The sequence below is a fragment of the Brassica rapa genome, chromosome A03, assembly GCF_000309985.2.
Source record: "Brassica rapa cultivar Chiifu-401-42 chromosome A03, CAAS_Brap_v3.01, whole genome shotgun sequence".
Taxonomy (NCBI): domain Eukaryota; kingdom Viridiplantae; phylum Streptophyta; class Magnoliopsida; order Brassicales; family Brassicaceae; genus Brassica; species Brassica rapa.
This window is the reverse complement of record NC_024797.2, coordinates 6,350,484-6,372,955: the sequence shown is the minus strand read 5'-3', so window position 1 is coordinate 6,372,955 and position 22,472 is coordinate 6,350,484. Positions and strand designations below refer to the sequence as shown.

Genomic DNA, 22,472 nt, shown 5'->3' with positions numbered 1-22,472 from the left:
TAAGATGAAACTGTGTCTCAAATCTTAGTAGAAAAGTTGAAGAAAAATTTGTCGTCAGTATTATTCCTCTGGAGGACTATGTATGTTTTAATCTAGATATATCTGGACTATAAAAAAATCAAAAATATAATACACACACTTTACATCTTTTTCCCAAAAAAAAAATCGCCAAAAGCTTTTTCCAAAATAAAATTGTTATTTTCTGCCAAATTTACAGCCTTTCTAATTTTTTTAATGTTACTTTCCGCCAAATTTGTGCGTGCTTAACGTAGCATTTATTTAGATGGAGAGTGACGTCATAAAAGTAGTCGTGGAGTGGAGTAAGACTGGTGAGGTGGATAGAATCTTAGGAATGGTCACATTTGATTTTGCCTTTCTAAAATCTTTGCCCATAACCGTGACAGGTCGATAGATCCATCTGGCCGTTTTAGTTAGGAATTCTCTCTTCTCACTTACTTTGCCTAACCTCTTTGGTCCTTTCGTCAACCGCTTGTCGGATAATTTAATTCGTAGCTCCGACCAGACCAAGTTAGCCATATTGCTGCATCAATACAGTGTTGGCGACCAGAGTTATGCTCTTTTCAAGTGTGATGGTTAATTAGTTATAGTAAGATCATCCTCTCTGAGATCTCAAATAGTAAATAAAAAATAATATTTCAAATATTGAGATATCCAGTTAAAAGTTTATCATTTAATTTATTTATTTAGAAGTATCTCATCTGGAATATTTAGTTAAATATATCATTTGAAATATTTTAAACTATTTTTGGATGAACATTTTAACATTTGAGATATTCACTTATTAAAATAATATTTCTTTACTTTTATTTATTTTAATTTTCGAAACACAGTTTGAGATATTTTCAGTAGAAAGCTTTGAAAGTTTCAAATTAGAGGATCTCCGATTTTGCACAAATTATAGGAATTAAGCTTGGTTTGCCAATACAGCATAATTATATAAATATCTATTTAAAATGATATAATCATTTAATAATATGCCAATGTTGAAATAATTTATGAATCTCATAGAAAACAATGCAAACTAAAAGCTTATTCTTTAACTATTTCTAGATATCAACTAGTCACCTTTAACTTTTGGCGTTAGCCTCACCATTTGTTCTACCTACCTAACATTTTATTGACATGTGGTTGGTGGCAGAATTGATATAAAACTTTGTGTGTTTCATATTATATCGTCTAAATTAATATTTGGATGGATATCTTTTTTCTATTTGTTGTATTAAGAAGTTAATAATCAGATTGATTATTAGTATGCTTAATATTAGCGATTCAAACTGATTGTCGAAAACATGCCGAGATATTTCATTCTTGGTAAAAGCCGCATTTTACGTTTAGAATTTGTTTCACTTTGATAGTCTAACCCATCAAATTAAAATCTTGCTTTTGTTGTTATTAACAAAACTAATAAAAAATTCGCAAGTGTATCTCTAATTACACGGTTCCACGTAGCAATATACATAATTAGTACTTATCAAGCATAATTTTTTTTTTTTTTAAAAGGTATATGAATAAATGTAGTTGACAACCTGTTGGAGGCATTAAAATGTAGTTGTTATTAACAAAACTAACAAATTCCAAAATATTAGAAATACCGAATGAATAGTGTTACGAAACATATCCGAATCCGAAGTGTTATTAATCGAACCCGAACGGGTAATCTGAAAAAAAAAATTATAACCGAATAATCTGATCCGAATATCAAAATTAGTATACAATAGAAATATTTGAAACATAAATATATAATTCAAATATTAAATTTCATATTTATTTTGATATGATATCTAAAGATAAATATTTAAATTTTAAATAAGTACCTTATATATATATATTTCTTATGTTTTGTTTTTAAATTTTAGATTTTATTTCGGGTTATCCGAACCGATTTGATATAACCTGAATCTAAACAATATATGATTTACTTTTTAGGTTTTAGGATGTGATACAAATTAGAACAAAATATCGATGTGTTATATCTGAACCCGATCTATACTCACATATTTACTAGAATGAGATTTAGTGTATTATAAATTAGACCAGAAATCCAAGAATTCAAACATCAATGAGTACCCAAACGTCCATGCCGGTACAAATACTCGTATTGACACGACACATTCTATGGACATATATTCTGGCTAATCACCTTTTTACAAAATGGTAGATTACATGATTTATTATGTGGCATCATTATTAATAAAATTTATATAAAATACAACTTTATGTCCCATGCTAAATAATTTTACCGTACATGATGTTTCATTCAAAAACAAAACTTAGCCTTCCTTTTTTTCTTCTTCTTTCTAATCTGAAATCAAAATACCTTTAGTGGCGGGTTTTGTTCCGATGAGATCTCAAAGTCAAATCTATAACTTATTTTTAAGGGTCTGCACGTTTTGGTACTGGCGTGTGCCATCCACATAAAAAATAAAGAGGATAATTTATTTTACTGATAATAAATAATCTAGCCTAAAATGGTTCAAATAGCCAAACCGTTAAAATCACAAACACACACTTTTATTTCTGCTTAGTACAATGTTAGATTTTATATTAAATTTAGTTTTTTTACTGAACTAACAAAATTTTAAACTCTGTACTAGTGAGGCGGCAAAATGCACACAGAGTTACATAATTAAACCACGAGTATTATACTAGTCAATAAAACAAATAAAATTAACGTCGTTAGATTATGCTTTTTATGAGTCACATTATACAGTTGGCCGCATACGGAATTAAAAATATATAAACTGGGTGCGGTTCAATTCAACCAAATGATTCGTCATCAATAGCGTCACGTTCCATATCCACGGAACAATGATCAACTTTCCGTTACTAGTTTTTTACTATCATAACCGAAGCTTAACTTGTGTTTAAAAAAAAACCGAAGCTTAACTATGAACCAACATGGATCACTCGTTAATTAAATAATTTAGATAATTACGTTTTAACCCCGACAAATATCAGGTGTCAATATTTGACCCTGGACATCAATCATTATCTATCTGCAGCTTGTAAAAACAAATTAACCGCGTATTTGCGGAGGCTCGTAGCCGATAAATTATTGTATTAACCCTAAACTCAGACCTGAAGCAGCCATCGTGGGTAGTATTCTTCTACGGTGGAACCCACAGTTAGCGGTTGTCTCGTGCCACATACACGTAACCTTCACTACTGAGCCCCACACACACATATATACATATTTTTTTGAACTATACCCCACACATATATTGAAATGTCACAATTATCCATTATTAAAATAATTTCATTTTAATTATTACTTTCTCTACATTTGGACATTTTTTGATATCATACCATTAATCCATTTTTTTCTCGATTTCTTTCTAGATTATTAAAATAATGAAATGTCAAATATTAAAATTTAATTATTTATTATATCATCATAAAATATATTTACTTTAATCTTATTACATAAACTAAATTAAACTACTCCCATTATATACTATTATAATAAAAATACATGAACAATAATTTAATAAAATAAAATTCTATCCAAAATTATACTTTAAGATTTTGTGAAAGTCTATAAACTCTTCATCACAAAATCAAGAGATTTTTTAAATGACATAAATTAGTAAAATAATCTAAATTTAAATAAAATAATTTAGTAGAATTTAAATAACATGGGCAAGTTGACAAAAAAAAAAAAAATAACATGGGCAAGAGCAAGAGTAACAAATAAAAAAAGCAAAATAATAACAAACAATACATAATAATTAAAAATTCGTATGGAATTAAAAAATTAAAATTAAAAAAAAAATCAATAAGCAAAAAAAGCTGAACAAATCCTCTCACACAACCCTCTCTCTCCTCTATAAATATAATACCTAAGCAATGCAAATACTCACAAAAACTCTCTCCCCCTAGCCGCCACCTCCCCCCCTCTGCCGCCTTGCTCCCAGACTGATCTGAGTATTGTTATCTCATCAGCTCCTTTTGGTGTTTGTTTACATAAATTCGATCTCGTGATATTCCTAATAGAACAAACGAATCTGATATTCATCCATTAAAACAAAAAAAAACTCTTCACTGTTGTTTTCTCGAGAAGAGAGAAAAAAATGTCGGCAGCTTCTTCGTCGAGCTCCCTTCTGCAGATCCGAAACAACCGCTTGTTTCCCGCCCGATCTCTGAGGAGAGACTCCACCTCCGTTTCTCAACTGGCCGTCGCGTCTGGCGTCAGCCGCAGGGGCTCATGTTCCGTGAAGAATCCGTTCATGGGGACCCGGATCAAGAGATCCGGATCCGAGACGCTTCAGCTCTGGAGATCGGACGGTCCCGGCCGATCTCCGAAGCTGAGGACGGTGGTTAAGTCGTCGTTCTCCGGTGTTCCGGAGAAGCCGATGGGTCTGTACGATCCTTCGTTTGATAAAGACTCTTGCGGAGTCGGTTTTGTCGCGGAGTTGTCCGGCGAGACTAGTCGCAAAACGGTAGCGTTTACTGTTCTGTAATAAAATGATCTGATATTAATTAATTAATTAATTAACTAACTGAATTTGAAATTTAAATTCAGGTGACGGATTCATTGGAGATGTTGATAAGGATGACTCACAGAGGCGCGTGTGGGTGTGAGAGCAACACTGGTGACGGCGCTGGTATTCTTGTTGGTATGCCTCATGAGTTCTATGCTCAGGTTTGTCTTCCTATCTCTCCAAGACTAATATATTTATTTATCCATGCAAAAAATTAATTATGTTTTTAAAACCAGAAAATAATTTTGTGGTTGATTGGTTTGTATACAATCTGATTCAGATATAACTATAAGTCAAAAGTATTTTTCTGTTATTTTGTTTTCTTGTAATATCTGAATTAATTTTAAGTCTTTGATGTAACTGGCTGCTAAAAATTACTTTGCTTTTAACCATACAAATATTTTTGTAGTTAATTGGTTTGTATAGAATCTGATTTGGATTTAAGCCAAAGTATTTGTTTTTGTTTTGTTTTGTATTAATATCTGAAATAAATTTGAAATATTTGATCAGGCTGCTAAAGATCTAGGCTTTGTGCTTCCTCCGGCTGGAAAGTATGCTGTTGGTATGTTCTTCTTACCAACCGCCGAGTCCAGGAGAGATGAAAGCAAAAGTGTTTTCACCAAGGTTTGTCTCTTGATTTTTTTTTTTTCATATTTTAATATATATGAAAATTTGTTAGGACCTTAATGAAAACTTTTTTTTTTCAGGTTGCTGAATCACTTGGTCATTCAGTTATTGGATGGAGATCAGTTCCTACTGATAACTCTGGTTTGGGGAAGTCTGCTTTGCAGACAGAGCCGATCATCGAGCAAGTTTTCCTCACTCCTACAACTAAATCCCAAGTTGACCTTGAGCAACAGGTATTGTTTTACTCTCCATTAATATTTTCTTATCATAGTGAGATGATGTTAATGACACTTCTTATGTTTGACAGATGTACATCCTTAGAAGGCTTTCCATGGTTGCTATCCGAGCAGCGTTGAACCTTGAACATGGTGCCATGAAGGACTTCTACATCTGTTCTCTATCTTCTAGGTATGTAGTTACTTCATTTGAGTATTGTATTTTTTTCTTGTCTCGGCAATGAAAATTCTAATCAATTATGTTTCCTTGTGTTCAGGACTGTTGTCTACAAAGGACAACTGAAGCCTGATCAGCTCAAGGAATACTACTATGCGGATCTAGGGAGTGAAAGGTTTACGAGCTACATGGCCCTGGTAAATAAATATTCTATTCACAATCTCTTCATTTTATTGCTGACTCCATGCTCCACAAACAGCATGGGAACCAAACGTGGGGTAACCAAGGAGATGCGAGGTTGAGGAATGACTTCTGAGGCATTGCAACTTTGAAATGACTCTTAAGTTCCTCCAAACCCTTTATAAGTGTTTTTAATTTTTGGATGCTGGTGAGTTGGTAAAATCAGATACGTCTTATGAGTCCCCTGTTGCCTTATATACACCATTAGGTTGAAATTATCACAATGTCCGTGATTTAAGTCTAAAATTTTGTTGGTAAAGGTAGTTAGCAATTCCGCAATATTAGACCCCCACTAGATGCTGTGAAGTTGTGTCTAAGAAAGACCAAGTGGTAAAGTTTTCAGTTGCATACATACACATTTTACTTTGGTTGATAACTAATGACTAATTATGCTCGGTTTTATGTTTTTATTAATTTTCAGGTCCACTCTCGGTTCTCTACCAATACATTTCCCAGCTGGGATCGTGCTCAGCCTATGCGTGTTTTGGGCCACAACGGAGAGATTAATACCCTTAGGGGAAACGTGAACTGGTATGTGAGAGATAGCATATGTTAAATCTTTCATGTAATTGCCTTTGAGTACTCTTTAATGAATTTTTGTTCCACACAGGATGAGGGCACGTGAGGGTCTGCTCAAGTGCAAGGAACTTGGACTATCAAAGCAGGAGTTGAAGAAGCTTCTACCTATTGTGGATGTTAGCTCTTCTGACTCAGGTAACTGTCAATCTCAGTTATTGTACAACTTAATGTAGATCAAAGCTTTTGTTTGGATATCATGGTTTTCTGACATGTTTCTGCTAACCTTTATAGGTGCTTTTGATGGTGTTCTTGAGCTTCTTGTCCGAGCTGGAAGAAGTCTTCCTGAAGCTGTCATGATGATGATCCCTGAAGCATGGCAGAATGACAAAAACATTGACCCAAGCAGAAAATCGTTCTATGAATACTTATCTGCGCTAATGGAGCCATGGGATGGACCTGCTCTCATCTCATGTAATAATTATTCTAGTGTTGTCCTTTTTCAATCTCTTTTGTCATGCTGTCTTTAGATTTGATGAAACTCTGTATCAAATGTTTTTGCAGTTACTGATGGCCGCTACTTGGGTGCCACATTGGACCGTAACGGGCTTCGTCCTGGTAGGTTCTACATAACCCACAGTGGAAGAGTCATCATGGCTAGTGAAGTTGGGGTGGTTGATGTACCACCTGAAGATGTGATGAGGAAAGGAAGACTTAACCCAGGCATGATGCTTCTTGTCGATTTTGAGAAGCATATCGTTGTTGATGACGATGCCTTGAAGCAACAGTATTCCCAGGCAAGGCCCTATGGCGAATGGCTTGAAAGGCAAAAGATTGAGCTCAAAGACATCATTAAGTCAGTTCCGGAGACTGAACGGATTGCTCCACCAATTTCTGGGGCTGTAACGGTAAGCTAACCACTAGACTAATCCCTTAATAATAAAACTTACAGTTCCTTTAGTTAACCTTTGTCTTTTGAAACTTAGGCGTCTAGTGATGATGACTCAATGGAGAGCATGGGCATTCATGGTTTACTGTCTCCACTAAAAGCCTTTGGGTATGTTTGTTTTTATTCCTACAGAGTTTATCAATCTGCTGCTTTGTATTATTTTCTCACGCTTTCTTGTGACTTTATGGATGCAGCTACACAGTTGAGGCCTTGGAGATGCTGCTGCTTCCGATGGCTAAAGACGGCACTGAAGCACTTGGTTCTATGGGAAATGATGCACCTCTAGCTGTTATGTCGAACAGGGAGAAGTTATGTTTTGAGTACTTCAAGCAAATGTTTGCTCAAGTAACAAATCCTCCGATCGATCCTATCCGTGAGAAGATTGTTACTTCAATGGAGTGCATGATTGGCCCAGAAGGTGATCTAACGGAAACAACTGAGGAGCAGTGTCACCGTCTCTCTCTGAAAGGTCCTCTATTGACCATTGAAGAGATGGAATCTGTTAAGAAGATGAACTACAGAGGCTGGAGGACTAAAGTTCTTGATATAACTTATCCTAAAGAAGAAGGCACAAAAGGGTTGGAGATGACCTTAGACCGAATCTGTGCTGAAGCAAATGAAGCGATCAAGGAGGGATACACATTACTAGTTTTGTCTGATCGAGGTATACATTTGTCTTCCTTTTAAACCCTTACTCTAAGATTCCTTCTTTAGATGTTCTTACATTTTTTAATTGGCTTAATGTGTAGCTTTCTCTTCAACGCGTGTTGCTGTGAGCTCTCTCTTGGCTGTTGGCGCCGTTCATCACCACCTGGTTAAGAGCCTTGCGCGAACTCAAGTTGGTTTGATAGTGGAGTCTGCCGAGCCACGTGAAGTGCATCATTTCTGCACACTCGTCGGATTCGGAGCAGATGCTATCTGCCCATATCTGGCTGTAGAGACCGTCCATAGACTTCAGGTTGATGGCAAGATACCACCTAAATCCAACGGGGAGTTCCACTCCAAAGAAGAGCTTGTCAAGAAGTATTACAAGGCTAGCAACTATGGGATGATGAAGGTTCTCGCCAAAATGGGAATCTCTACCCTGGCCTCATACAAGGGTGCTCAAATCTTCGAAGCTCTTGGGCTCTCCTCTGAAGTCATTGAGAAGTGTTTCGCCGGTACCCCAAGCAGAGTTGAAGGAGCTACGTTTGAGATGCTTGCACGTGACGCGCTTCTTTTGCACGAGATGGCTTTTCCAGCACGTGCCTATGCACCTGGAAGCGCGGAAGCTTCAGCACTCTCCAACCCTGGGAACTATCACTGGAGGAAGAACGGGGAGATTCATCTTAACGACCCTCTCGCAATTGCTAAGTTGCAAGAGGCAGCAAGGACTAACAGTGTAGCCGCCTACAAGGAGTACTCGAAGCGTATTAATGAGTTGAACAAGCAGAGTAACTTGCGTGGGCTCATGAAGTTCAAAGAAGCAGATGTCAAGATTCCACTTGATGAAGTGGAGCCTGCCAGTGAAATTGTTAAGCGGTTCTGCACTGGAGCTATGAGTTATGGATCGATATCGCTCGAGGCACATCAAACGCTTGCAATGGCTATGAACAAACTTGGAGGAAAGTCAAATACAGGTGAGGGAGGAGAACTGCCATCCCGTATGGAGCCTCTTCCAGATGGTTCAAGGAACCCCAAAAGAAGTTCCATCAAACAAATTGCTAGTGGAAGATTTGGTGTTTCGAGCTACTATCTTACCAATGCTGACGAGTTGCAGATAAAGATGGCTCAGGTATTTTTCACATTTTTGAATCTCTTTTCACAGTATATATAATGTTTTTTTTTGTTGATCAAAATAGTTATAGGTGTAAGTTCCTAACTAGTGTTCTTTAATGTCATACAGGGAGCCAAACCTGGGGAAGGTGGAGAGCTACCTGGTCACAAGGTTATAGGAGACATAGCTATCACCAGAAATTCCACCGCTGGTGTGGGGCTTATCAGCCCACCTCCTCATCATGACATCTACTCTATCGAGGATCTTGCCCAGCTAATTCACGATCTCAAGGTTCCCATTTACGCTTTCTGAATACTTACATTACAAAGCATTGATTCTGTGTATTTTTTAAATTCTTGTTAACGTCCGTTTGCTATTATCTTGTGTAGAATGCCAATCCTGGGGCTCGTATCAGTGTTAAACTTGTATCAGAAGCTGGAGTTGGAGTTATTGCTAGTGGTGTGGTGAAGGGTCACGCTGACCATGTTCTGATAGCAGGTCATGATGGTGGTACCGGTGCCTCTCGTTGGACTGGTATTAAAAATGCTGGTCTTCCGTGGGAGCTTGGTCTAGCAGAGACGCACCAAACCCTTGTTGCTAATGACCTTCGTGGCCGTACTGTTCTTCAGACAGATGGGCAGCTGAAAACCGGCAGAGATGTTGCGGTTGCTGCTCTTCTCGGTGCTGAAGAGTTTGGTTTCAGTACTGCGCCTCTTATTACACTCGGGTGTATCATGATGAGGAAGTGCCACAAGAACACGTGCCCTGTAGGAATCGCTACTCAAGATCCAGTTCTCCGTGAGAAGTTTGCCGGGGAGCCTGAGCATGTTATCAACTTCTTCTTCATGCTTGCTGAGGAAGTCAGAGAGATCATGTCTGGTCTTGGTTTCCGAACTCTAACCGAAATGATCGGTCGTGCAGATATGCTTGAGCTAGACAGGGAAGTTGTGAAGAACAACGATAAGCTTGCGAACATCGATCTCTCTCTTCTGCTCAGACCCGCTGCTGAGATTCGTCCAGGTGCTGCTCAGTACTGTGTCCAGAAACAAGATCACGGCTTAGACATGGCCTTGGATCAAGAGCTGATTGCGTTGTCCAAATCTGCCCTAGAGAAGTCTCTTCCTGTGTACATTGAAACTCCCATCTGCAACGTTAACCGTGCTGTTGGGACAATGCTGAGCCACGAGGTTACCAAACGCTACCACTTGGCTGGGCTACCAAAGGATACAATTCACATCAAGTTCTCAGGAAGTGCTGGGCAGAGTCTTGGAGCTTTCTTGTGTCCTGGTATTACGCTAGAGCTTGAGGGTGATAGCAACGACTATGTTGGTAAAGGTCTCTCCGGAGGTAAAGTTGTTGTCTACCCTCCTAAAGGAAGCAGCTTCGATCCCAAAGAAAACATTGTTATCGGTAACGTGGCGCTTTACGGTGCCACTAGTGGTGAAGCCTACTTTAACGGGATGGCGGCTGAGAGATTCTCTGTTCGTAACTCTGGTGCTCAAGCCGTTGTGGAAGGTGTTGGTGACCACGGTTGCGAGTACATGACTGGTGGAACCGTTGTGGTGCTTGGAAAGACTGGTAGAAACTTTGCTGCTGGTATGAGCGGTGGTATTGCTTACGTCCTTGACGTGGATGGGAAGTTCCACACGAGATGCAACCTTGAACTCGTTGATCTGGACAAAGTTGAAGATGATGAAGATAAAATGACGCTCAAGATGATGATCCAGCAGCATCAACGACACACAAACAGCCAACTTGCACAAGAGGTTCTCGGAGACTTTGAGAATCTGCTTCCGAAGTTTATCAAGGTCTTCCCTAGAGATTACAAACGTGTTTTGGCGGCCATGAAAGACGAGGAAGTCTCCAAGCAAGCGATTGATCGTGCTGCTGAAGAAGCTGAGGAGATGGAAGAGAAGGAAGTTGAGGAGAAGGACGCCTTTGCAGAGCTGAAGAACATGGCAGCAGCAGCCTCTTCCAAAGAGGTTGTGTCTGGAAACGGAGCTGCCACTGAAGCTCCGAAGAAGCCTTCTCTGGTAGATAATGCTGTTAAGCATCGTGGCTTCATTGCTTATGAGCGTGAGGGAGTTAAGTACAGAGATCCCAATGTTCGTATGAATGACTGGAACGAAGTCATGGAGGAATCAAAGCCCGGACCGCTTCTCAAGACTCAGTCTGCTCGTTGCATGGACTGTGGAACTCCTTTCTGCCACCAGGTATATTTATTCTCATATGTTAAATTGCCTTTGTTTGTTATCCTCATAAATATTATGATTAACTTTTTCTTTTATTTTCAATTTGCAGGAGAACTCTGGGTGTCCCTTAGGTAACAAGATCCCTGAGTTCAATGAACTTGTTTACCAAAACAGATGGCAAGAAGCGCTGAATCGTCTACTTGAGACGAATAACTTCCCTGAGTTTACTGGGAGAGTATGCCCGGCACCGTGTGAAGGTTCATGTGTTCTTGGTATAATCGAGAACCCCGTTTCTATCAAGAGTATCGAGTGTTCTATTATAGATAAAGCCTTTGAGGAAGGGTGGATGGTACCAAGACCTCCTCTCACGAGGACAGGGTAAGCTATTTTATTTTCCATTGTTGGAAGTTTTTATGTTTGGATAGAGTTTACATTTTATTGATTAACATGTCTTGCTTCTGGTGTTTGCAGGAAGAAAGTTGCAATTATCGGTAGTGGTCCGGCTGGACTTGCTGCTGCCGACCAGCTGAACAAAATGGGCCACTCGGTAACGGTCTATGAGCGTGCTGATAGAATTGGTGGGCTTATGATGTATGGAGTCCCAAACATGAAGACCGACAAAATTGACATAGTTCAGCGCCGGGTTGATCTTATGACCAAAGAAGGTATCAACTTTGTGGTCAATGCTAACATTGGAAAAGACCCGTCTTACTCTCTAGATGGACTCAAGGAGGAGAATGATGCAATCGTTCTCGCTGTTGGCTCCACTAAACCAAGGTACTTGTTTGTACTAAATTCTCATTACTAGAATTTGAGACGGTTTATAATGATTCAATTGTGCTATTTTTACAGAGATCTTCCAGTGCCTGGTCGTGACTTAACTGGTGTTCACTTTGCTATGGAGTTTCTTCATGCAAACACCAAGAGCTTGTTGGACAGCAATCTTGAAGATGGCAATTACATTTCCGCCAAGGGTAAGAAGGTTGTGGTTATTGGTGGAGGTGATACCGGCACGGATTGTATCGGTACCTCTATCCGCCATGGTTGCACCAACATTGTAAACCTAGAGCTTCTTCCTCAGCCACCATCAACGAGAGCTCCTGGAAACCCTTGGCCACAGGTTTGTTTCAGTTATCCTAAGCATTCTTAGATTAAATAACTGTTGACTAAGTACCTTGTATTGTTGTGTGAATACAGTGGCCTCGTGTGTTCCGTATTGATTACGGACATCAAGAAGCTGCCACCAAATTTGGAAAAGACCCTAGAACCTATGAGGTCTTGACCAAGAGGTTCATAGGAGATGACAACGGAAACGTGAAAGGGCTTGAGATCGTGCGTGTGAGTTGGGAGAAGGATGAATCCGGAAGGTTCAATTTCAAGGAGATTGAAGGCTCTGAGGAAATAATTGAAGCGGACCTTGTTTTCTTGGCAATGGGATTCCTTGGACCTGAGCCTGTAAGTGATTCATTTTCTACTCTATTATCTTTCTTATATTGTTGGCTATGATGACTGAATGGCTTCCGCTTGTTTTCTGCAGACACTTGCTGAGAAGCTAGGACTAGAATGCGACAACAGGTCGAACTTTAAGGCAGAGTATGGCAGGTTCTCCACAACTGTGGAAGGTGTCTTTGCAGCTGGTGATTGTAGGAGAGGCCAGTCTTTGGTGGTTTGGGCTATCTCAGAAGGACGTCAAGCTGCATCTCAGGTGGACAAATTCCTCAGCAAAAACGAGGATGACCTAGTTGACGCAACGGTAGGACAAAATCTCAACGAGGTGAAGCACCAACACTAGGAACAAGAGAGGAAGCCTTGAATCTGAAGCAAAAGCTTAGGTTGTTTTGGTCTTTTGTTTATTATCGTTCATATAGTAATAATGAATGTGGATTACATTTTTCTTGGTAGGGGTTTCTTAGCTTTATTTTGTTAATGCTTTTGGAATTGAATTTCTTTTGTTTTCTGCTTTGGATTTGAACATAAGGGAATGGTAATGCATAGTTCCTGGTTGTTCAGTCTTTTCTTTTTCTTTGTTTATTTTAAGCTTCTTAATCTTAAGCAATTGTGAATCTTATTTACATCAGCAAGGACTAGTTTTACAATATATAGTAAATCTTATGGTGACATAGTTCCTTTTCTGTTATTATATCGGACAATGTAGTTCTATGAGATGACCTTACGAAATGTTCACTTAGTTATAATTGTTAAAATCAAGTTGGTTTAGTGTTCTGTACGAATATCCTACAAGACTATTTCTAACCAACTAGTTGGACGTTTTTGCCAAATTGCAGACTATTTTATGAAACTGCTAATGCCAGGAAACAAAACATAAAACTAAAATGGAGAACGGATTATAAAAACAAAATATGCGCATCCAGGGAATCGAACCCTGGTCAGTACCGTGGGAGGGTACTATGATACCACTACACCAGATGCGCTCTTGATACTATACAAAATTATTATAACCATATTGTTCAATGTAAACATAAATGCACACTTAGAATTTTTTTTTTTTTTTTGAACAACACACTTAGGCTGCAATTGGATGAAAGATTTTTGGAATGAAATGATGTGGAATGGTCTATTCCATTAATTTCATAATTTTTTTTACCATTTGACATGAATGTAATGAAATATTCATTCCATCAATTCCAAAAATAAATAGAGAAAATACAAAGAAAATCATTTCATAACAAATTTGATCATGAATGAATTGAATGAATTTCATTCTATTTTTTTTTTGTTATATTCCATTCTTACCATTCCATTTATTTTAAATTTCACAAATTTTATATTTGTTTACCAGTTACACCCTTAGAAAATATATAATAAAAAATATTTATGTACTTTAATTGTTATATTACTTGGTCAATTTACTGCACCACGATTCAGCTATACACCTCACCAGTCCACCACTATACTGGAATAACGCAATGGTCAATTTATTACACCGCAATCAAGATTGTTCTGGTTGCACTTACAAAACCAATATTGCATTTGAGTTGTCTGTCTACGGTTTACAGAATGATTATCGATACTTGTTAGTTTAGAAGTGATGGTTCAGGAAAAAAAAAACGAAATTACTAATTTGATCACATTACTCTAAAAAAGGTTTGGCTGTGTAAATTTACAGACACGAAACCCCGGAGCCTCTATCTGAGTTAGAGCTGACTAACAATCAATTAATTCTTGTTTCTTCTTCATCTTACATAAGTGGAAATCAAATTCAAAAATAAGCTGATATAACTTATCAAACGACACCGTATCAAGCAACGAACGAATAGACACAACAAAACCTATCACTACCATTAGAAACTTTTTTCTTTTTCTTATAAAACACTTTTCTCCTACAGCCACAACCACTCCTTCTCCATGATCACTTGTCTGATGTCTCTTTGGACCCCACAATCCCCTTGTCGAGGATTTTTCAGACAAATCCGTACTCTTTTGAAACCATCTCCAACCGACACTTACTACCAAGAAAAACACATATGTTCCTCTGCGTCTACCGATGAAGTCTCTCACTCACCCTTCTTGATACATCTCCACAGGATGATAATTTTTACGAGTAAAATAGCATTTTGAGTCTATTTTCGACTATTGGACAATAGCAGAAACGGTTCTGGTATTTCCTTTTGGACCCACCATAGCTTCAAAGACCTGCCAGAACCATGTGCTTGTTCCTATCAATAAAGGAACAATGTCACCTTCAAGTTACGGTCACAGGCAAGCCGTAGTTCTGAAATGTTCTGATCCGTCCGTCCCAACCACCTGTGACAATGACCATACCCCAAGCTAGAGAGCTACTTGTTGCTCTTTGGTACGAGGACTTGAGAAACTTGTACTGAGATGCAGTCATTGAAGAAAGAGGATTTTCGGTTAAGTTTTCCTCTGGCCACGTCGCGTTTCCCTTGGGAACTGATCCACTTTCCTTGAGGGATAAGCAAGGTGGTGAAGAAAACGGGATAGTTCTGTTGTGATCTGAGAACCCACACCAGGTTGCTGCCACGGATGCATTGGTGGAGAAACGTTCAAAAGATCTAATCCTTTTGGTTTGAGAATAAGAAGAAGAAGAAGAATCTGACTCTTTTCTATTGCTCCATATATATACATTGGAGTCCTCACGAGCTGAAACAATGTACTTTCCATCAGACTTAGGAGACCCTAATGTGAGGCAAAAAATAAAAGAGAGAGATGAGACTAGTTTAGAAACAACCATAGAGGTATGCAAAAGAAAATGAAAGTTGAAAATACATAACATAACATCATTAGCAAAAGAGGCTAGGACCAGAGGAGTAGTATTTTTACATGTACACTAGACATTATTGTAGTTGACAAAAAAAAACAACAACATACCTTTGTATCTTCTAACAACATCGCTGCCTTGAAGAATTCTAACTTTGGAATCGGCTGAAACAACCAAGACTTTGCTAGGGTCTTGAGGTAAAAACTGGAAGGAAAACAAAACATGATTATTTGTTAACATCTCACAATAGCAAGAGAAGTAACCAAAGTATCAAGACAAGGAGAAACAAAGAGTGATAATATAATTACCTGGAAACAAGTGATCCGTTTATTTGGAGATATCTTTTTGTTATGAAAATGTATCTGAGAGTCCAGCGCTAAATACTCTCCAGACATGTTAAAGAATCTGCAACTTCCGGTTAGAGAACCGATAACTCCTCCCTGTCCATCAGGGCGGTAACACACTGCAGATATAATGTCTTTGACATCAGCCCAATCAACAACATTGCAACCAGAAATGTTCCAGATTCTAACTTTTCCATCAACCGAACCGCTCATGAAGTAGTCCTCATTCACCGGGTTGAACTGAACACAAGTTACTGCAAAAACAAAGAAAAGAAAGATAATGTCAGATCAAAGTAGTAACTAATATTTAATAAAAGTGCTGAATTGGATCCTGGCCATTGTGTCAGAGGTCCCTGGTTCGAGTGACCACTGGAAGGAAACTAATATTAAATGTTGCGGTTAGGTTTCGGGTGTAAGGAGATTACAGTATTCGGCATTGAACCTCCTTGTATTATAAAAAAATAAAATAAGATGTAATAAAATTGTAAAAGTAACAACATACCATAACTATTGTGAGGGAAGACTCCAAGACAAGCATTGCTACCGACTTTCCATAGCCGAACAGTTTTATCCATTGAAGCTGAGAGAAGATACTAACAACAAGAAATTACACAAAAAAATCCCTTAGTTTTTTTTTTGTTTACTTGCATTAAAAGCAATATTTGTAAAGATTTTGGAAGCTTACATTATCCCTTGACCATGAGATGTCCAAGACTTCACCCGTGTGGCCGCGGAATTCATGTAAAGGTTTCTCCATTATCCGGAAAGCTTTAGGAGGGAAGACAACACATGCTGAATCAGATGTTTTCTTGAACTTTTCTGTGGTCTTGTTCGGTTTCAACTGGGAGTGATCGTTTAGCTCAAAGTACACACACGAAGGGTTAAGGTAATCTTTTTGTAGTGTAGATCTTTTATCCTCAGTGACTTCCCACACGCGCACAATCCCATCTTCACCAGAGCTTGCAAGATACTTCCCATCGAAGCTAAATTTCATCGATGAAATGGAACCATTGTGTGCTTTAATGTCTTGGCTATGATAAAGAGCTGAAAGCTCCTTGGTCTGTTTCTTGTAGTGCTTGACCTTAACTCTTGAAAGCACACCGGATTGGATCTTTGTACCCGTGGAACATCCCATAGACCGTAGCCTCCTTAACCATCCCTTCTTGAAAATGGTGCTCTGCTTCTCTGTTTCCATCACTTGACAACATGTAGGATCAGAACACGATGCCATTGAAGAGCTTTGCCTTCTCGTTGCATCGCATCCACCGACATTTTTATCAACTCTCAGAGACAATTCCTCACTTGAACCAGAGGAAGATACCTGCGCAGAAGAGAAGCTGCACCCTCCAGATCTCTGCTCGGCAGCTTCAACAGAATCTCCATCCAGACCAGATTCAGCATCTGAGTTTTTCGGTTGAACAAGAACTTGTTCGAGTCCCATCCACTCCAAGAACTTCTTCCGCCGCTCCACAACACTTCCAGGATCAAAATCAAAACCACGTGGAGATGATGCATCAAAGAACTGCAAATCTTCCTCTTGAGACAAGTGATCCATTGTTTCTCGAGCGTTGTTCAAACTATAGAACCAAGCTTAGAGCACAATGCTGCTTTCAAGTTATTTTTTTCTTCTCAAAAGAGGAATGTTCAACAAGGATCACAACTGCCAGTTTTGCTTCCAACCAAGCAACCTACAAAGGCTTTTTATTTATAACAATTTTACAAAGTAAAATATATATATATAAAAAAAGAAATTTACAAAATAAGCAATCGCAGAGTTCGAGAAACTGAGTTCAAAATAAATAAAAGAGTTAAACTTGCATACGTGGGTTGGTTATTCTTCACTTAGTTTCTTCGAAATGGGAACAAACATATCCCGAAGGAGAAGCAGTGGTGGAGAGACTGGACACAGAGACCATTCAACTAAATTCTCTCTATGGTGACGACGAGACCAAACCAGACAGAATTAAAAAGGACGAAAAGAAGTACAAAGAGATGGATAAAAAGGAAGAATCAAAGGTTTGTATAGAAAGCTGTGAAGCAAAGAGACAGTTGGGAAGAAGAAGATGGATTGTCCGACGAAGGGATATAGAGTTTTCTGAAGAGGACACGAATACTTGTGTTGTCATGTTGTGTGTCACCGACCGTTTGCTTTTGCCTTATTTAACCTTCTCCAAACATTTTTTATTTTGGTGTATAACAATTTTTGGTAAAAAAGTTGCGGCCTTAACTTCCGCCACTGGTAGCTGAGAAAACTATTTACAATGCTTGGGTTCTCAAGCCAAAAAAACAATATTTTCTTATTTGTTTCTGTTAATTAATCTACTAAGTATTACAAACATGTTTAGTTGTAATAAATTCGACATTTACTTGTTTATCATTATCTAGATCTTTTTGTGATCCCTCGTGGCTAGGAGGCATAGTTTAGATGTGAGTTTGGATTCTTTATTTTCTGTTACGGTTGTGAGTTTGTGTACTCTTACTGTGTCATTTTACCTCTTTTTGTCATCTGTTGGAATTTTATGAACGAGTCGTTGTTATTTAATAAGTTTTTTTTTGATTATTTAATAAGTTTATAACGATTATACATTAATCTAAGTTCAGACTAATTCTAGAAACTGTAGCCATACGAACAGAGTGGGGCACGTGTATCGTGTATTGATCCATTACATTGCATAATTACTTTTCACATACAAAATTACAATGCCTGTTATATTCATTCGCAGGCGCATCCGCGCATGCGTATTGTGTATTTATGTTCACTCGACGTGGTTAAAACCTACCGACTTGTTCGCTAGTCCACTACTTACTTGTCATATTGCCTCAGAAAAATAGCAACTTTATTTCTCTTGTACGGATTCATTCAACATAGATTGGACCCACTAGATAGCATAATTACGATGTACCGTAGCATCTAGCCATTCGTGAAGGGAGATTGACGATACGTACGCACTTTATACATACGCGTATTTGGCTGTCGGGATATGTGAATTATATAGTCAAAGTTGACTTTGGATTTTGGGAGGTGTAACATGGACATTCATTAATATTAATGTCTATGTTGATGATAGTTATGCCGCCCATCAACTTTACGATATCGGTAGAAGACTATAAGTTGTTTGTTAAACCGTAGATGTCATAGAGGATAAAACAATAATTATATGTATGAATTAGGAAAACAATTAGGCCAAAACAAATGATAATACTCGGATCAGCGTTTAATTGACTCCTTTTTGATGGAAATCGAGACGCTTCATGTGATTGTGGTTTAATTCGCTGCGCCCATGAAAAAAAAGGGGGGAAAATTACGTGAAATCGCTATCATTATACTATACTCCTTCCATTTAAAAATAATGTGTAACTAGAGTTTTTACACTTATTAAAAAAACTCTTAAAATTTTCACAATAAATACATTGTTTTCCTTGTTTAGCTATTTCCTATGATTTTTAACCAATTAAATTCGGTAAATACAATTAATGTCTTTAAAATTTATAATTTGTCATTATTACATACATTTGTTTTGTCATCATTATTACATATATACATTGAAAATGTAAAATATAAATATTTTAGAAACTTTTTTTTTCTAAAACATAAATCTTTCTTTCTTTTTTTGTCATCAAAACATAAATCTTTCTAAAAGTAATAAATACTAAGAGCAACTACATTGAAATGTTATTGTTACCTTGATTTCACCTATTTGATTTGATCCAAAATTGGGTTGATCTAATTCATACTAAAATCTGTCAAAATCCATGGGAAAATTATTATCTAAAAGATTGTGTGAAAAAATATATGTTCTGTTTTGAAATTGGAACATAATTTTATTTAATATATATAAGCTTTAGATCAATCCACTAATTACAAATATTTTAAACTGAAAATCTATGATAAATACTTCATCCGTTTCTGAATAAATGTCACTATGATATTTTTCACACATATTAAAAAATTTGCTGAAATATATGTAAGTTATTATTAATTACACTTCTCTAACCAATAGTATTTGAGATAAATAATTTTTTTTATAAAATCAATGCAGTTTGAAATTAATTTTCAGCGGAAAGTAAGTATATTTTGCATTGAAATTGTAAAGTGATAGTCCCTCTGCTTTCAAATATAGCTAGTTTTAGCAAAAATAGTTTGTTTCACAATATAAGTAGTTTTCATATTTCAATGCACCTTTTTCATTTATTGGATATTGTGTGACCAATAAAATAATGTTAAGTTTTTTATAATTGGTTAAATTAATTGATTAAGTGATATATTTTTTTAGATAACAACTTTCTAAATATTTGTGATTTTAAGTAAAACTATCTATCTTATTAAAATAGAAGTACAAATAAGAAATATCCCTAAAACTTCTAACTTATTTACAAAGCAATGCCACTGAAATAATAAATAATCTTAACTTTAATTAATTCATGTCATTTCCAATTTTACATCATTTCCTAAAATAATTATAACTGACAAAAATTGTTTGGCAACAAAACTAACATAATATCCTCACTTTTATTTTTTCCTAACATTTTGGTAACTATACATAATTTCTTTAGTAAAGAGATTAATGTAATTAATGGACACCACATAAATTTATACTATAATTTATTTATCCTCTAAATTATCCTCACCTTTTCAACAAAACAATTCTCAATGATATATCTATATTATTAAAATTGAAGTAAAAATTGGGATTGTTTGGCAATATGGATAGTAGTTAAAAAAATAGTTCTGTTTGGAAACATTGATAGCACTAAGTTAGAAAAAAAATAATGGGTTCATGCTACTAAAAAAATTAAAAGTCCATTACATTGTATTACACAAGTAATGAGTCTATGTTACTTGATATATATATTCAAATCAAAATAATAATTTAAAATTGATTTATATCAAAAATTTATTCAAAAATATACATATATTCAAAATTTGATTTTTACTAACATATTTTCCAATAACTATTATAAAAATATTTTCAATATATATAATAAAAATACAATACAAAGCCCAATTTCAAACACCAACTTAAATTATGGCTTTTATATTTCACATTAAATTTTAAAATATAATATATGTGATTATTTATATGATTACGTATAAAATATTATTAATTATAAAAAAACTTATTTGATGGTGCGTATAAAAAATGATTAATTATATGATAACACATATCTTGTGACCTATGATGACACATATAGGATATATATAAAATAATGATTAGGTGTGGGAGTTCGGGTTCGTTTTCGAGTCTTTTTGGATTTCGTGTTCAGATCTTTGAGGATTTGGTTCGGATTTGGATAACCAATTTAAATAGGTTTGGTTTAAATATTTGGATAGAGAATTATTAATTATTTAAGTATTTTTGGAGTTTTGAGTATTTTTAATTATTTAAGATATTTACGTTTAATTATTTGTATTTATTTTCAAGCATTTATGCGAACTTAAAGTATCATATATATTCTGGATGTTTCAATTTATATATATTAAATCTAAAAATAATTAATATATATATAAATATATAAATCTATTTTGGATACCCAAAATACTTCGGTTCAGATTGGATTAGGTTTCAGTTCTTCAAATACCAAAATTTTGAATACTTCAGATATTTAATCAATTCTGGTTTGGATTTAGTATTACTTATTCGGATTGGGTTCGGTTTGATTCTTTAAATTCGAGTTTTTTGTCCAACCCTAAATAGTGACATAAAAAGCAAATAGCATTATATTTTTTTTAAAAAAATACATCCGCACGTGCGTGCGGGTCAAAATCTAGTTTATAATTAAAAACAGAGGGAGTACTTTTTTGGAACAAAACAAATGTTAGAATGACACTTATTATGAAAAGTATAAATTTAACTATGGATAAGCATCACAATACGAACAATCCATTTTTCTACGCTGGAAGTAGGTTTGAATTGAAGTTTTTCGCATTGATGGAAGTTTCGCTGGAACTGGAATTCAAAATGGCAAGACACTACTCAGTATTCAAGACAATCGGATATGGAGTTTTCTTTTGGCATTGATGGAAGTTAGGTTTTATTCAAACTTTTAAGACATCACACTCAAAATCCAAGACAACTAGACAAAAAAAAATTTTTTGATTAACGAGTTATGGTGTCTTGATTTTTTACTTTCTCGATTGCTGAGAAAATGATGCATTTTCTCGGCAATTGACAAAAACCCTAGACAGTTGTTGAAATTAAGGAGAGAAATAATAGAAGAGAGATTGTTCAAAAAAAAAAAAGAGAAAAGAGCTAGGGTTTGGTCCATGCGTGAGCAGTGAAAGAGTACGTGGAAGGACCACGAGATGTTATGGACTTGCGAAGGTAGGAGTTAATTATGACATACCTCGACCTAAGAACTCAAGACAGATATGTTCTCACTTCTCGTAAGAATTATTACTATTCAATTAAAATTTTACGACACTAATATAAACAATTTTGGTTTGGATATTTTTTTTTTTGCAATACGGTCTTTTAAACCTGGTTTTATGTTTCATTTGCAATAAATATGTCATACAATTTAATATATGTATACACCACACCATCCATACACACAGCGACTCATGATCAGTTGTTCAAGAGAAAAAAAGATAGATGCACAAGACCCGTCGGCAATGACAAATAGCCATCATAATTAATGCCAACTGTAAAGCGAGAAACTGAATTACACTAGAAATTGATTCTAGAATTAATTTAAAATTAGTCAGCTGGTCG

The 22,472-nt window shown here is 36.3% G+C and overlaps 2 protein-coding genes and 1 non-coding gene across 8 annotated transcripts; 1 reads left to right on the top strand and 2 right to left on the bottom strand.

Annotated features, from left to right (window-relative positions):
* Positions 1-4,091: 4,091 nt before the first annotated feature.
* LOC103857079 (glutamate synthase 1 [NADH], chloroplastic) lies at positions 4,092-13,241 on the top strand. 4 transcript variants are annotated; one of them, XM_009134225.2, is made up of 20 exons: positions 4,092-4,460; positions 4,544-4,663; positions 5,013-5,126; positions 5,210-5,362; positions 5,437-5,537; positions 5,623-5,719; positions 6,184-6,293; positions 6,373-6,476; positions 6,573-6,752; positions 6,843-7,186; positions 7,265-7,335; positions 7,422-7,891; positions 7,977-9,001; positions 9,113-9,274; positions 9,373-11,196; positions 11,285-11,553; positions 11,647-11,952; positions 12,028-12,295; positions 12,373-12,630; positions 12,713-12,967. In XM_009134225.2, the coding sequence occupies exons 1-20, from the start codon at positions 4,092-4,094 to the stop codon at positions 12,965-12,967; spliced, it is 6,600 nt and encodes a 2,199-aa protein (XP_009132473.2). The 4 variants fall into 4 exon arrangements, with proteins under 4 accessions (XP_009132473.2, XP_033143110.1, XP_033143111.1 ...); XM_033287219.1 differs by lacking the exons at positions 4,092-4,460; positions 4,544-4,663; positions 5,013-5,126; positions 5,210-5,362; positions 5,437-5,537 and adding an exon at positions 5,782-5,910 and having other exon boundaries at positions 12,713-13,241; XM_033287220.1 differs by lacking the exons at positions 4,092-4,460; positions 4,544-4,663; positions 5,013-5,126; ... (1 more) ...; positions 5,437-5,537; positions 5,623-5,719 and adding exons at positions 5,782-5,910; positions 6,023-6,092 and having other exon boundaries at positions 12,713-13,241.
* On the bottom strand, positions 13,053-21,224 carry LOC103857078 (WD repeat-containing protein 44). Of its 3 annotated transcripts, none has more exons than XM_009134224.3 (6): positions 17,582-21,224; positions 16,445-17,456; positions 16,262-16,352; positions 15,724-16,013; positions 15,526-15,619; positions 13,053-15,333 (listed from the first exon to the last, which is right to left on the bottom strand). In XM_009134224.3, the coding sequence occupies exons 2-6, from the start codon at positions 17,312-17,314 to the stop codon at positions 14,879-14,881; spliced, it is 1,800 nt and encodes a 599-aa protein (XP_009132472.1). In that variant the 5' UTR covers positions 17,315-17,456; positions 17,582-21,224; the 3' UTR covers positions 13,053-14,878. The 3 variants fall into 3 exon arrangements, with proteins under 3 accessions (XP_009132472.1, XP_009132471.1, XP_033143112.1); XM_009134223.3 differs by having other exon boundaries at positions 16,445-17,447; positions 17,582-21,223; XM_033287221.1 differs by having other exon boundaries at positions 16,445-21,224.
* TRNAG-CCC lies at positions 13,537-13,607 on the bottom strand. Its single transcript has one exon. It is a non-coding gene; the product is annotated as a tRNA-Gly (tRNA).
* Positions 21,225-22,472: the final 1,248 nt, after the last annotated feature.

What these genes read in the sequence shown, in the direction of transcription:
- LOC103857079 (XM_009134225.2), top strand. Translation starts at nt 4,092, where the DNA reads ATGTCGGCAGCTTCTTCGTCGAGCTCCCTTCTGCAGATCCGAAACAAC. An exon ending in TGTTAGCTCTTCTGACTCAG is followed by an intron (nt 6,477 to 6,572) that starts GTAACTGTCAAT and finishes TAACCTTTATAG; the next exon opens with GTGCTTTTGATGGTGTTCTT. An exon ending in ACTAGTTTTGTCTGATCGAG is followed by an intron (nt 7,892 to 7,976) that starts GTATACATTTGT and finishes CTTAATGTGTAG; the next exon opens with CTTTCTCTTCAACGCGTGTT.
- LOC103857078 (XM_033287221.1), bottom strand. Translation starts at nt 17,314, where the DNA reads ATGGATCACTTGTCTCAAGAGGAAGATTTGCAGTTCTTTGATGCATCA. An exon ending in TCTCATGGTCAAGGGATAAT is followed by an intron (nt 16,353 to 16,444) that starts GTAAGCTTCCAA and finishes TCTTGTTGTTAG; the next exon opens with TATCTTCTCTCAGCTTCAAT. An exon ending in TGTTGTTAGAAGATACAAAG is followed by an intron (nt 15,334 to 15,525) that starts GTATGTTGTTGT and finishes GCCTCACATTAG; the next exon opens with GGTCTCCTAAGTCTGATGGA.